General features: G+C 47.4%; 1 protein-coding gene across 2 annotated transcripts in view; it reads right to left on the bottom strand.

The window, feature by feature from the left end:
- Window positions 1-13,641, bottom strand: part of CABLES1 (Cdk5 and Abl enzyme substrate 1) — a 101,271-nt gene that overhangs the window by 25,288 nt on the left and 62,342 nt on the right. Inside the window, exon 4 of one of the 2 annotated variants that reach the window (XM_037134122.2) lies at window positions 12,082-12,159. The exons of the other annotated variant lie outside the window; for it this stretch is intronic. Coding sequence (XP_036990017.2) covers window positions 12,082-12,159 — 78 coding nt within the window. The remainder of the gene's footprint in view (window positions 1-12,081; window positions 12,160-13,641) is intronic. 2 annotated transcript variants of the gene reach the window in all.

Here is a 13,641-nt window from a genome sequence, read left to right as displayed (position 1 = left end):
CTATTTGGGGCTGAAGTTAATGTAAAAGCAAGGAATGTATTTATGGGGTGAGAAGACCAAAAGAAATAAGGAGTATTAAAAATAGGGGCCTCCTTACACCTGAAACTAATATAATAAAGTATGCCAATTATACTTTAGTAAATAAAAAAAAATTTAAAGAGTTCTTCTGGATGGAGACCTGGCTGCAGGCTGGAGGAATCTCGGTCCATGTTTGTATCCTGTCTACATGGTGTGTGATACAGAGATGCTTAAACGAGGGCTCGCTGAGCTAAGAGAGTCTGGCGCATGGCCATCTCGTGGGTGCTGCTTCATAAAAAGAACAGGGGACGTGGGCGTTTTCATTCGTGCCTCTTTCCACCCACCTCACTTTGCTCACAGGCTCATCGTTTCTGGGAACGGCCCTGCCTGTGCCGGCCCCTGGCTGCTGGATGTACACATCCCAGTTCACAGAAGCCAGCTGCGCTCACGCCACACTCCTCTTCTTGATGCAAAAGGAGGCAAAAGAGATACTAGTGGAGAGTATACTTTTGGTGCTTACATCAAATCCAAGACCCCTCTCCATGAGATAAACCCCAAACCCTATTTACAAGAAACAGGGATTGTTAGAGCTGGTGAGTGTCCAAGTATGTCAGGGACGCTTTGGACCACACTTCACAACCTAACCATGGGTGAAGCTTCGTCACACCTAACCATGGGAACTGATCTCCTGAGACTTAATGTCCTGGTCTGCTTACTGCAGCCGCCCCTTCCCACTGGCTCTTCATTTCTATCACTGTGCTTCCTAAATAACCAAACTGAGCACCAAAATAAGCTAAGAGAGTAGTGGGTGCACCCCTAACTGCTACTAGAAAAACACATATTGTTCAGGGCTAGTCACAGAACTTCCTGTGGTGAACTTCTCTGAGTTGTCCAATGTGGTAGCCGCTAGCCACAGGTGGCAATTGAGCACTTAAAGTGTGACGCATCGACTGAGGAACGGAATTTACTTTAGTTAATTTAAATTTACACAATGGAATTCTATGCAGAAGAAAGAAGGAGCTCCTATCCTTTGCAACAGCATGGATGGAACTGGAAAGCATTATGCTGAGTGAAATAAGGCAAGCATTGAAAGACAAATACCATATGATCTCACCTTTAACAGGAAGCTAAACAACAAAACAAACAAGCAAGCAGAATAGAACCAAAGACACTGAAATAGAGAACAAGGGGACAGTGACCAGAGGAGAGAGGGGAGGGAATTCAGGGGAAAAGGGGAAGGATTCATAGGAACTAGTATGAAGGACACATGGACAAAAGCTAAGGGGGGTGGAAATGGGAGGGAGGTGGGGAGCACTGGGTGGGTGGGCTGGGATGGGAGTAAAAGACAGAAAACTGTACTTGAACAATAACTAAATAAAGAAAAAATAAAAAAAGAAAGAAAGAAAATAAATTTAAATAGCCACATATGGAGAATACCTGCTACATTGGACTAAGCCTTAGTGCTTACTCATCAAGACTTTAGCTGCCATTTATTTATAAGATAGTCACAGACGATATATTTAGTGATTTGGATTTCACCTCCCAGGTTTCTTCCCAGGAGTGGCCAGGCTGTTTTCTGTCCACTGTCTCGGGGCATGTTTACATCCCAGGCCCCAGCTCACCCAAGAGACTATGTTGGGGGCCCCAGGAGGTAGGAGAGAGGCAGACCCTGTGGATGGAGCCAGCACAGTGGGGAGGGCAACGATGGCTGTGGGGTCCACCTGAAAGGGGACCCGTGCCCTGCACCCCGCCAGCACCCTGAAAACAGGGCTCCCAGCCATGATTAAAATTCACATCCTACAGGAGACACAGAGCAGACTTTGCTTGGAAGGGCCATGAGGGCGGGGCAGTGCCAGAGCTCTCGGATGAACAATGACCGGTGTGGCCCCCAAATATAAGGCATTCCAGGGGACTTTGGAGGGGTGGTGGGAGGGATGCCCAGTGATAATTAAGTTTGAATTTCCCTCTGGAAATTCAGGGGTGGGGGGCTAGTAGTTCATATGAAATAGATTTTTAAAAATAGAAACAAGGCATTCCTTGCACACCAACGCTGACCCACTCATATCTGCTCCATTCACACTTCATGAACTTCACTGACCTGGTCATAAGTGTCACAGCTGCTCTAGAAAACTGGCTCAGCCATAAGGATGTGCTTCCCCATTTTTTTTTCTGTCTCAGATCAGGCAGAAGCTGCCGCTCACTCGGCGGCTGCCACTTCGGTGGGTCTGAAGTGAGAGCACACGTGCACACACATCCACGGGCACAGTCACGTGTCCGTCTCATCGATCCCAAAACTGCCATTCTTTTAACAGCTTTCGAATCTGTGTATCTTAAGGCTCTTGGGATCTTTCAGAGAGGCTCCCAAATTCTTCCAGGGTCACCCTTAGCTAAGCACTGTCTTGATGCTGAAAACCTGTATTAACACGAACCACATGAAATTGCCATCACTGCCCGTCTTGTTCCTCATAAACCACGATTTCACCTAGTTTACAGATAAGGTAAACTAACTGCTCAGGCCTTGCGTGTGAGTGTAAGGCAAGCAAGAGACCCGTGGCCCACTTTTAGGAGAGTTGAGAGGGCAGGAAGTTGCCTGCAGAAAGGAACTCTGAATGGTGGCGCCAATCCACCCGGAGTGTTTAAAAAATCCAGTGGAAAAGAATGAAGCAGAAGTTCCAGTGGAGCAGTGATAAAATCTTGCTGTTCCTTCTAAGATCATTAAACTCTCATTAAAATGGTGTAGGAGAATAGAAATATCTCTCTGGCTCAGATGCCGGTGTTAACCCTCTAGTGTCAGGAGACAGAGCTGGAGACCCAGGACCTGCAGCTGAAAATAATTAAGAGCAAACTGAAGATGGGCTTTTCAATTTCTTTGAAAAGCCTAGAAGATTATTTTTCCCCAGATACAGGTTGAGTTCAAATACTAATTTATTTATGTTCCACCTCCTTCTAAAAATGGATTGGAGGCAAGTTCAAATACCATATGTGCATATATTGTCCAAAATTGTGTGTGTAAAGGTTTACATGCTATATAGCTTGAGCTCAGAGATGAACACTGTTAGTCAGTTTGCAGAAAACGACTCATTCAGGGAGATGCACAGACACGACCAGGGTCTGATTCCTTCTCTTCCACAGCCCCAGGTGACTCTACAGCTCACATTTATTTACTTACAAGAGCTCATTTTCATCCTACTTAAGTTCCTCAACTTTTGCAGAGGCCATAAGCAACAAACGCGCTTTGAAAACCCAGCACAGAGAAATTCTCTTTTTTATACAAAAGTTGGATGATGGGAGTCTAGGGTGTCACAGAAGATTGGAGGAAAGAGGGGATTAAAACGAGAGACGAAAATGCATTTGGGAGATGTCCAAGCAGCAGTTGTATCTTTAAGCAAGAAGCAGAAACACAGGTTGGCTCTTTTGCGGGGGTGGGGGTGGGGGTGGTGTGTGAACCCATCCTTCATAGGACAGCACTGCAGTTCACTTCTTGTCGCTCTCCTTGAAAGCATGTAACTTCATGGTTGGAAACCCCCTGGACCTCTGTCTCTGTTTTGGCTCCTGCGGCAGAAAGTGAACGTACGTGATTTTGCAGCTGTGGAGTCATCTGGTCAGAGCAGACAGCCAATCTAGATGTCCTGGTGCCCGAAGGGGGTTACCCAAGTCGCTCGTAACCACACAATAGCCAACTCCTGCTTTCATCTTGTGTAACAGACAAAATGATCTTTCGTTTCCTTTTCTGAAAGCTCGCTGAGCTGTAATGCATAGGACTGTTCGAACAAGATTCCCTATTAGAGAACAAGAAGTTCAAGCCGAGGCCCTTTCCTAAGGGAGCTTATGGTTAATGAACCAATATTCCTCTTAATTAAAAAAGGATATGGGATTTAAATAATCAACACCTAAGCAGTAGGTGAAAAAAAGTGTGTGTGTGACCAATTAACTAGTTTCCAGAGCTTTCTGCTTCCAAGACGGGGACGGCCTGACTTCCTTCCATTTGCGATCAGTGCTCTAACTGTGCTCTTCACTCAAGACCTTGGAACGCCAGCTGGAGGCTCCAGTGGGCACTGGCTCTTTAAAGGACAATAACAGGTTGAACACTCTGACGTGCAAATAATTTAAAAGCTAATTAAATATTAACAGGATTTCCAGATCCTTAAAAAAGGAGATTTGCTGCTTAAAAAGCAAAGTTTGGAAGCTGGATTGGAAAGGAAATGCGGCCTGTGAGCTCGTTTTAATGAAGAGATTACACGTCCACTGGAACTCCACAACACGAGCGCTTAAAGTCGGTTCAGAAGTCCTGCTGTGCCTGCCTCAGGTCCAGCTGCCATCATGGACTGGGTCTGCCTGCTTGCATTGGTGCTCCCCACAGCTCAGAATCAATGGGGCAACACCCAGGGCTGGCAGGAAAAAGTGAAATCAGAGCAGCTTTCAGTCTTAGTCCTTCCCAGTCCCACACTTAGCACTTTGTCGATAAGCCGTCCCCCAAGGGCAACTGGCAGACAATGAAGGGGCCTTAATAATGTGGCTTACACCAAAGCCTTTGTCTAAAGGCAGCTCCTATAAACAGCCGGTAACAGCATGATTCATCCGTGAGATCATTCCAGAATCTGTCTCTGTGTGGGAATATGCTTGGTGTGAGGAAAGAAGCGCAATTTGTCAATGTACAATTTTCCACAACAAAAAGAGGTGTTTTGGGGAAAAGCGGGTGGGAGGAAGGGAGGGTGGACCGGGGCCAGGGAGCGGGTGCTTCAGGCTTGGAGGCCCTAAGAATAGAAGAAGCTGTTCTGTGTCACAAAATGATCCGCACTCAGGAAATGGACCCAAGAGGATGACCTCATCTGCAACGCCCCAACGCCAAAAGCTGAGGACATAAACACCACATGGAAGCTGCTACTTTGGAATGTGCCCCCAGAGACACCTCGGGCTCCACGGGGAAGACATTTTCTTCGTCACATGGTCTCCGATACATTTGTCACAAACCAACCTGGAGACACTCGGTCAATGAGGAGCACTTATCTCAGTGGGCCAGTACCTCCCATACACACATCACAGAAGCTACTTTGCTGGATTCACGGGCCTGGTTATTTGATATAATCCCCAACCACAAGTTAACTGGATTCACCCCTACTTCCTTCCAATCGGATCTATATGGCAAAAGTAGGTTCACAGCTGTAAGTACACAAAATGCAATTTATTCTTGTAGTATTTATTAATTATATTATTTTCCATATGAACAGCTATAAACCTACTTTGCCCCACCCTGTATAGACAGAAATACCCACTGGTGCCCAAATGTTTCAGGAATGAAGGACATCTGGGCACTCATGTCAGTCCCTGGACACACAGGGACAATCCTGGGACTGGCCCTCAATGTAATGCCTGCAGCCTCTCACTCACCATGGGTTGCACTCCAAAAGCTTTTGAGTTGGCCGGCTGGGACTGGGAATGCATGTTCCCACTGACATGACGTTATAAATGGAGGTCAGCCCCACCCAATGCCCTTTTAGCCTATAATGTAATTGAATTAGCCCAAGAGTCCAAGCAAGAGGTCTGGTCATAGGAGTAACAGGTCAGAGGGTAGTAGGGGGCGAAGAAATAGGAGAAAGGTGAATCTTGGTCTGGGGCTGACCTTCAGCAGCATTTTAAAGGAGGCCAAGTTTGCATTATTTCTAGCTCCCTCTCCAAACCTTTTCTTTCCAGGACTCCAGGATCCATCCTCCTTAGCTATTGCAGTTTTTCACAATTTCTTTCCTCTATTTCTGAACCCACAGACTCCTTTTCAGCTCATAGGTTTTCCACTCTGGGTCCATGGCAGCCCAGAGGATGGGTGGGGGTTGGGAATAAGAGGGGGCAGTGGTCTTAGCTAGAGGTGTGGACTAGGTGTGGGGTCTGCCTACTTAGGAAAAGTTGAGAAACTTGCTTGCAACTCACTTTGTAAGCGGAGGGTCGCCAAGCGCCAAGCCAAACCACAAAGCCACACTAGAAAAGAGAAGGCTGTGACTAATGTGGGTAAAAGGCAGACAGACTCGGATGGGCCTTGGCAACTGTCAGTTAAGAGAAGAGGAGCTGGGTTGAGGCTGGGTCTCTTCCCAGAAAATGGTATAATTTACAAGCTTAATCTGAGAAGAGTGTTTACAGCTATGGGAAGGTTTGATGTTACAGTTATAGTGAAAAAGACAAGCAACATCTGTTCCTCTTCTTTGTAACTGGCTTCCATTAGCTTGTTTTAAAAGGTGGGATTTGGCCACACTTCTTCCCACCAGCAAGAAAGATCAAAACAAAGCAATCACTTCTTCACAGTCTACACAAGCACAGGCAGTAGGGAGAAAAAAAAGACTGGAAGGAAGTAGACCTAAACATTAATGATGGCTTTGTTTAGGTGAGGCTCAGTAATTTCTATCTCCCTTGCCTTGTGTGTACTTTCCAGGTTTTCTTTACTCGACATGTACCTCTGAGGAAAACAATTTAAATATCAAATACCTGTAGATCTGAAGAAGAATCCCTCGTGTTTGTAGAAATGCACAACTGAGTAAATCAAGAAATGACAGCTGGCCAACTCATCGTGAACCTGAGATTAGCTGTGTTGGAGCAGATCTAGAAAGAGCAGTGAAATCGCTCTAGTGACTGATCATAGATGGAACCAAAGCAGACGTTTCCTGAGCACCTCCCACAGGGGGCCGGGTGCTGAGAGCTTTCACATGTCATGTTTCACTCAATGTCCTCCAACCTTCCTGAGGATGAGATTAGAGTCAATTGTACAGAGTACGTCTGGGACTAGCAAGGCTGGTTAATGTGCCAGGACCAAGGATTCTGCCTGCCTCTCTGCTCTCCCCCACACACTCCCCTGTCTTCTGGCCTCAGGTGCTCATCGGCACCAAAGGCAGGCAGGGGTAAGAACTTTGGTTTCCCGGGTGGGGTCATGAGAGATGGAGCAAAGAGTAGGCTTCTTGTCCCCACTTCTACTTTTCTGGAATGGCTCTGTGGTTAGCTGTTTTATTTACTGCTGTTCTGTGCACACTTGTGCTGGAAGAATGGTTATTTCAGCTAAAAAAAGACTGAAAACCACAGGACTAGACAGTCTCCAAGTTCCTTCTAACTCCAAAAGTCTATCCTCGAAGCTGAAGAGAACGCCCTCTCAACGCGCTCGTGTGAACCGGCACCACCTGGCAAATCGTCCACGTCGGGCATCTTTCCATCACTCGGCTCCGGGACACCCCAAGGAGAAATGGCAGAAGGCTTCCACATCCTCAGAAGTGGTTTTTGCTCACTGAGCTCAGCCCGTAGGCCTGCTGTTATGAAGCACAGTCCATTCCCGGCGATGCTTAGTGGGACTCCAGGCTGTGTTACTGGAAAGGAGTGAGCACAGCCTGCAGCCAGTCTTCGATCTAAGACTTCCAGCAAATCCCGACATTGTCCCACATGTACATGGGATTAGAAATGTCCATGCTGGGGCACAGAGAGGGTGGGCAGCAAGGACCACTTTGTGTGTCTGTGTGTGTTAAGGAGGACCAAGGCAGACACTGAGAAGGGCTCCAGTGACAGGATACGGCCCCCCACTGGCGCCCGCCCAGTACTGACCTGGGGAAACCACCCTCTTCTAACTCGATACTAGATTCAGTCCAAAGACGTCTGTTGCTTTAAGCAAAAACTAGTGTATGTGCAAAGAAAATCGTGTGTTGAGCTGTTCAGACTGGGGCTGTGTGTTAGCTACATGTGACCACGTGATGCTCGGTTTTGGATACGCTCTGACAACCTGAGTTGACTGAGTAGGTGAGTAAACTGCTGATGGCCAGGGGACTCCGAAGGGGCTCGGACAGAGACTGCAGAAGCCAGGTGTGGCCTCGGCGGAGGCGTTGCTGTCTGAGTGCCCTCCGCCCGGTGCCCACCAGGCAACAGGCAAGACTGAGCTCCTACAGTAAAAGAACAGGAAGAAAGGATGGCTATCACAAGCACCTCCTTTCATCTAATGGATGATTCCATGAGAAAAGCAAGCTGTATATCAAGCAATATTTCAAGAAAATAAGAAAGCTTATTAAGAAAGGAAGTTCTTCATTTTAAACAGCTCTGTCCTGAATCCTGCTGTGAAGTGAAGGTGAATAATCACCCTCTAAGGTGACTGTTTTGCATACCTTCTCAAAGACAGGCGTTTTCGTGCATGGTGTAAAGGCAGGAGGGAGACCCTCCCTGTTCCTAAATCGCTTTCCTGTGGTGCTGGGGGGGCAGTGTGGGGGCGGCCGGGGGGAAGGTGCGGGGGAGGAGACACAAGCAAGCAGCATTTCAAGGTCAGGGACCAGTGAAGCCCATGCGCAGGCAGGTTGTCCCCACTGTGTTGACACCTGGAGAATGTGACCACCTCTCTATTTTATAATCTGTAACTCATTCCCTCCCACTTATAACAAACAAATACCAAGATGTGAAAATTGCACAGATTATTTTCCCCCCAGGATTCTACCCAAAGATGCTTGGGGTTTGCTCTTGGAGGTGCTCATACTTCAGTGTAAACCAGCAACCTCCAAAGCCATCAGAAGGCCACTGTCCAGGAGGTGACCGTCCTGTGGCATGACAATGAAGCTCTGTCATCACCAAGATGCACGCCTGTCAGCTGGCGTTGCCTGCTTGCCATTGGTCTCAAGCCGGCAAAGCCCAGCCCCAAAAGGGCGGTGGTGAAGGGAAGTACACTCCACAATCAGGTGAGCATCAGCGCTTCAGGGACTGTCCTGTGGGGCAGAGAACACTGAACCTCGCGGAGCCTCAGCCAGCCCACCTCTGGCCTCTGCACTGCCGTTCTGCCTCTCTCTGCTGTAGCCTCACGTCTGTGAAACAATCGCCGGAGAACCTCCTTTATGAGGTGGTTGTGAAGATTAAATAAACGAATGTATACAAAACACCTAGAACAGCGCCTGACATCCTGTGAGCATTATTTGTTTCAGCTTATTTTCCGACCTACATGTGTCACCATCACACCCAGGCTGACCACAGGATCAGCTGACCTGAGGAAATACCTCTGTTCTCAAATATCTGTCTCTGTAAGTCAAGGCGGGGGGATGGTTTGGAGGCCAGGACAGTTAAGCAATGGAGAGTGGGCTTCGGGCAGAAGATCTAAAAATCATGTTGTGAACAATCCTGTGGTCAGCTCAGTATAAATCTGGTGGCCGACAAAATGACCCCCAACTTTCCGTTGTTCTCAATCCTGATTAAGTCCCAAGTCCAGTTTCTACACAGGAGGGAGGCAGGGATGGTCATGTACTTAAAGGGCTAGGGAGGATAACAAGACTTTACGTGGCAAACGTTTGGCTTTTACTGAGGAGTGCAGATTTATTGTAAACGTGAACACTGATAAAGATGTGGGGGCAGTTAAAGCTTTGTGGCACTTCCTGGCCCCCTCCTCCCCCGAGGTTGTCTTGGCCTGGCAGTTTGTGTGTCTGGCTTCCTTGCTGGATGACATGCTTGTGGACAGCCGTTCTCACTCATCTCCGCACCCTGCCAGCCTCCACCAGGGCCTCGTGCTCATCAGAGGCAGAAGCCCCAGCTGAATGACCAAATGCACAAAGGAATGAATGAATGGGGAAATCTCTCCTAAGATTGGCCTGTTCTGCTTTGCTCAGCACATGTCAGGAGCCAAAATAAGTTCAGTGTAGAACCGAGAGCAAAGCTTTGTGGTGAGGGAGGGAGTGAGGGCAAGGCAGGGTTGGAAGCAGGACTTGGGAAGCTCCAGGGCAGCAGGAGAAGCCAGAGGGCCGAACCGGAAAGAGATAAGACCATCCTGATAGATGCTTTCCGTGTAAAGGAGGTTCAAGTACACAGTGGATGAACTTTTGAGTTTCCTGTTTTTAAAACTTTCTTGTGATGAAGTTGGAAATGTACACTGACCGGGCAGCAGGGAGGTTTGCGCTTGTCTGGAATAATCAGGCACATGCGGCTTAGTCCACGTGCGAAAGCACAGCAGAAACCTGGGACCTAGAAACCCCGAAGTCTGCAGGCTGGGGGGCCCGAGGCCTGGGGGCCCGAGTCCCGGGTTCTGGTGCTGCAGGCTGTGCCGGGAGAGCGGGTGAGCTTCACTGGCTGGGCCGAAGGGCCCCCCCTCCCAGCTGCACCGCAGGAAACCACACCCTGTCATCCCTAAAGCCCTGTCCCCGCTGAAATTCTGCAGCTCTGTCCTGGTCACAGAGACAGCTTTAGTGTAAAAGCAGAGAAATTTTCCACAACAGAAACGTATCCGTTAATATGTACGTGAACTAAAGTAGTGTGAAATATATATGTATGCATTTACCAGCAAAAATTTTTTTATCATTTGGGCATAGCTGTTTGCCAATAATTACTAAAAAAGTCAGTAATTATGACAATGGCAGTTATTCATAAGTATGATAACTGCTCATTAAAAAATTTAAAAAGCAGAACATTTCTTAACCCTGCTGCTCAGTTACAATATTTTGAGTTGTGCTCATAGTTTATTACATGAAAACCGAAGTAGTAAACGCTGCCGAAATAGGTGTGCTCTGTGCTGTTAGGTATTATGAAAGGCTCTGAGTATGCACTTTATTACAGAAAATTAACTTTTCTGCATCCTGGTTTCCTCATCTATAAAAGCTGAAAGAGTGGTGACTTGGAGTTTGCTCACATCCCAGATGGAAAGGGTTATGGCCTATGACTCCTCGCACTCATTTTGCTTTTTCATCTGGGACAAATGGCAGAATGGATGAATCTACTAATAATGCTCTAGACGACCCTTCCTGAAATACAGTGGACCTCCCTTCTCCGTGCTTTTGCTTTCTGCACTTTTAGGTAGCTGTGATCCAAAAATATTAAATGGAAATTTCAGAAATAAGCAATTCCTGAATTTTAAATTTGTGTGCCATCTCAGCGGCATGATGAAAGCGCACACCGTCCGCTCCGCTCCGCCCCGGACGTGAGTCATCCTCTGTGCGGCAGCGTCTCCACGCTGTGTCCTCCCCCACCCGCGAGCCACTCAGTAGCTGTCTTGGTGGGCTGGTTCACTGTCCCAGTACCACCGTGCCTGTGCTCAAGGAGCCTTTATTTTACTTAATAATGCCATATTTGCATAACTTTTATTATAGTATATTGTTGTAACTGTTCTATTTTATTATTTATTGCTGTTAATCTCTTACTGTGCCTCATTCATAAATTAAACTTTATCATAGGTATGTATGTGTAAGAAAAAACACAGTATATACAGGGTTCTGTATGATCCAGTTTCAGGCATCCACTAGGGGTCTTAAAATGTATCACTCACCTGGATAAGGGGCGACTAATGGTGAGTCAGTGCCGGGGGCCATAGCGCCCTCCTATGAGGCAATGGTCACGTGTGGACAGGGTGTGGCTGTCACAACCACCAGAGGCCAGAGCCAACATCCTACAACATGCCCAGCATCCTGCCCCAAAGATCAGCAGCCCCCCAACAACCAGCCCCAGGTGAGGGGCGAGGGAACAAAACTCAGAGGAGGAAATGAACGCAGAGCTCGGGAATGGGGGATGAAGAGGGAGAGGCTTTGCAGTCAGAGCCTCACTTACCTACTTTTTTCCAGAGCAAAAGGCGGGCGCTTGTTGATCCAGAGAGGTGATTGTTCTTCTGGCCTGTTGCAAATCACCTAATCTGCTCCTGGTACCACTCTGCTTTGATATTTGCTCTGGCTTGCTGGTCAGTTTCCAGCCCCAAGCCCAAGATACAAAGAGGCAGGATTGCCAGAGGGTTTGCATAATTCCTTTCCTGACCTACCTTTCTCCAAAAGTTGACATGGGCCTGTGGAATGGGGTGGGCCCTCTATTGCTCTTGCTTTATGGCGTTGGAAAAGTCGACACAATGCACATTTAGAATCAGCTGGCAAATATGGTGAGGACACACATTTGTGTGCACACACGCACACACGAAATAACAAGGGAGCCTTCTGGCTGGAAAGAAGGTAGAATTTTTTTTCTTTCCAATGTATAAATACCAAATTTGCGGTGTCAAAGCAAGGCAAGGTTTTTTGGAATGGAAAGGGCAGCACATCATTACACACAGGGTATCATAACCTTTCGCTCAGAGAACGGCAAAGCAAGCATGCATATACATACCCGACGTGGGCGCTGTCGCGGTATGGCAGCACTGAAAATATACTACAGAAGGATCTTCTGCCACTGATAAGGACTATTCTAAAAAATAACAAAAGAACAAACAAACTAAATGCAAAAACTTTAAAATTAAAAAAAATCTCTAGCAATTAAGTATTCATGGAATTCACAGCAGTATTTGCACACTCCCACCACCTCCTCTGACAGATGGTGCTCTGAGCTCCTTGCCAAATGCAACCTCAGCACAGCAGCACACGCTGCCTCTCCTTATCCGAGCGTTAGCATGCGAGACACTGGCGAGGGTCTCTGTTGGGTATCCACGAACCCTTCCTCTGGTGAGTTCTGCTGGCGGTGGGCTACACATGCAAGATGGAGAGACACGGCTTGGAGTCCCGTGCGTGTGCCCAGTGCCGAGCCAACGCCACATTTAAACCACTGGTGTCCACTCTGCAGTACACAGGGCGAGAGCAATGGTGCCAGAAAGCACCGAGTAGGAAAGACACTCAGATGCCATCAGGATCATTAGGTTTTTTGGGTTTTTTTAATATGCTGGCAGCGTGTTAGGTTCTGAGAATAAACCGAGGGAACAATTACATAATCAGTCCTAGCCTCCATTCCTGCTATAAAGATACCACTGGAAATGGTTCTACATGATGCTCTTATGCAATCAAAGGCCATTTAAAAAAACATTAAAAAAACTCTCAAAAGTACTTATCCTGGCATCTGAGAATAACATTTGCGAAAGAGAATTACTGATGGAAAAAAAAATGGAGAAATGAGTGGAAATTAAAAAACAGCATTTTCAGTGCAGTGGCGACGGGGCGGTATGAGATATGAAGCTTATGGACTTTCGTGGTCTTTCAGTAACTGTGACAGTACAAGTGGGTAAAAACAGCATGACTAACTGCATCAAGGTCTGGGGATTGTGACCTTGTTTTAAAACTGGGATATTAAATGGCTTACCCGCTCAGGATAAAGTCGGATTCCTTGTCCTAGCAAACGGACCCTCTGTTTTCTGGCTCTTTCTCCTCTCTGGCCCTCACACACATGATGTTCCTCCCTGTGCCCTACGAACCATCACGCTAAAGCACTTGCACACCCCACCTTAAAATGCCCTGCTTCACATCTCTGTCCTTTGCAGGGAAATTCTTTTGCCTATTGTGCCTACACGGTGTACTCAGTGAACTCCTATTTATGCTTCAAAGCCTAGTTCAGAAGTCACCTTCCCAGGAAGCATCCCCCCTTCACTGAGCTACTCATTTCCTATTTTTGGGTGCTGCTTCCCATCCTTATTTCCATTTCAGAAGAGCATTGATCACATACTACAACATGCCCCGGCTTGCTGGTCAGTTTCCAGCTAATCATTTGCCGCTAATCATTTGCCCCCTTCCTCTTCTAGACGACAGTGCAAGGCTGAGCGTGTGGCAGCCCCTCCGTAAACACAGTCTGGGAAGTGCTGGGCTTCAGAGCAACACCTGAGTACCCGTCACAGGGGGACAGGACTGTGGCTGCCTGTTCATTCCACAGTGATTTGTGCCCACAGTGATTTGTGTCCACACTGGC

This window comes from Artibeus jamaicensis, unplaced genomic scaffold (genome assembly GCF_021234435.1).
Source record: "Artibeus jamaicensis isolate MK-2021 breed Jamaican fruit bat unplaced genomic scaffold, CSHL_Jam_final contig_354, whole genome shotgun sequence".
Classification (NCBI taxonomy): domain Eukaryota; kingdom Metazoa; phylum Chordata; class Mammalia; order Chiroptera; family Phyllostomidae; genus Artibeus; species Artibeus jamaicensis.
The sequence above is the reverse complement of the archived record's forward strand: the minus strand, read 5'-3'. Positions and strand labels throughout refer to the sequence as shown.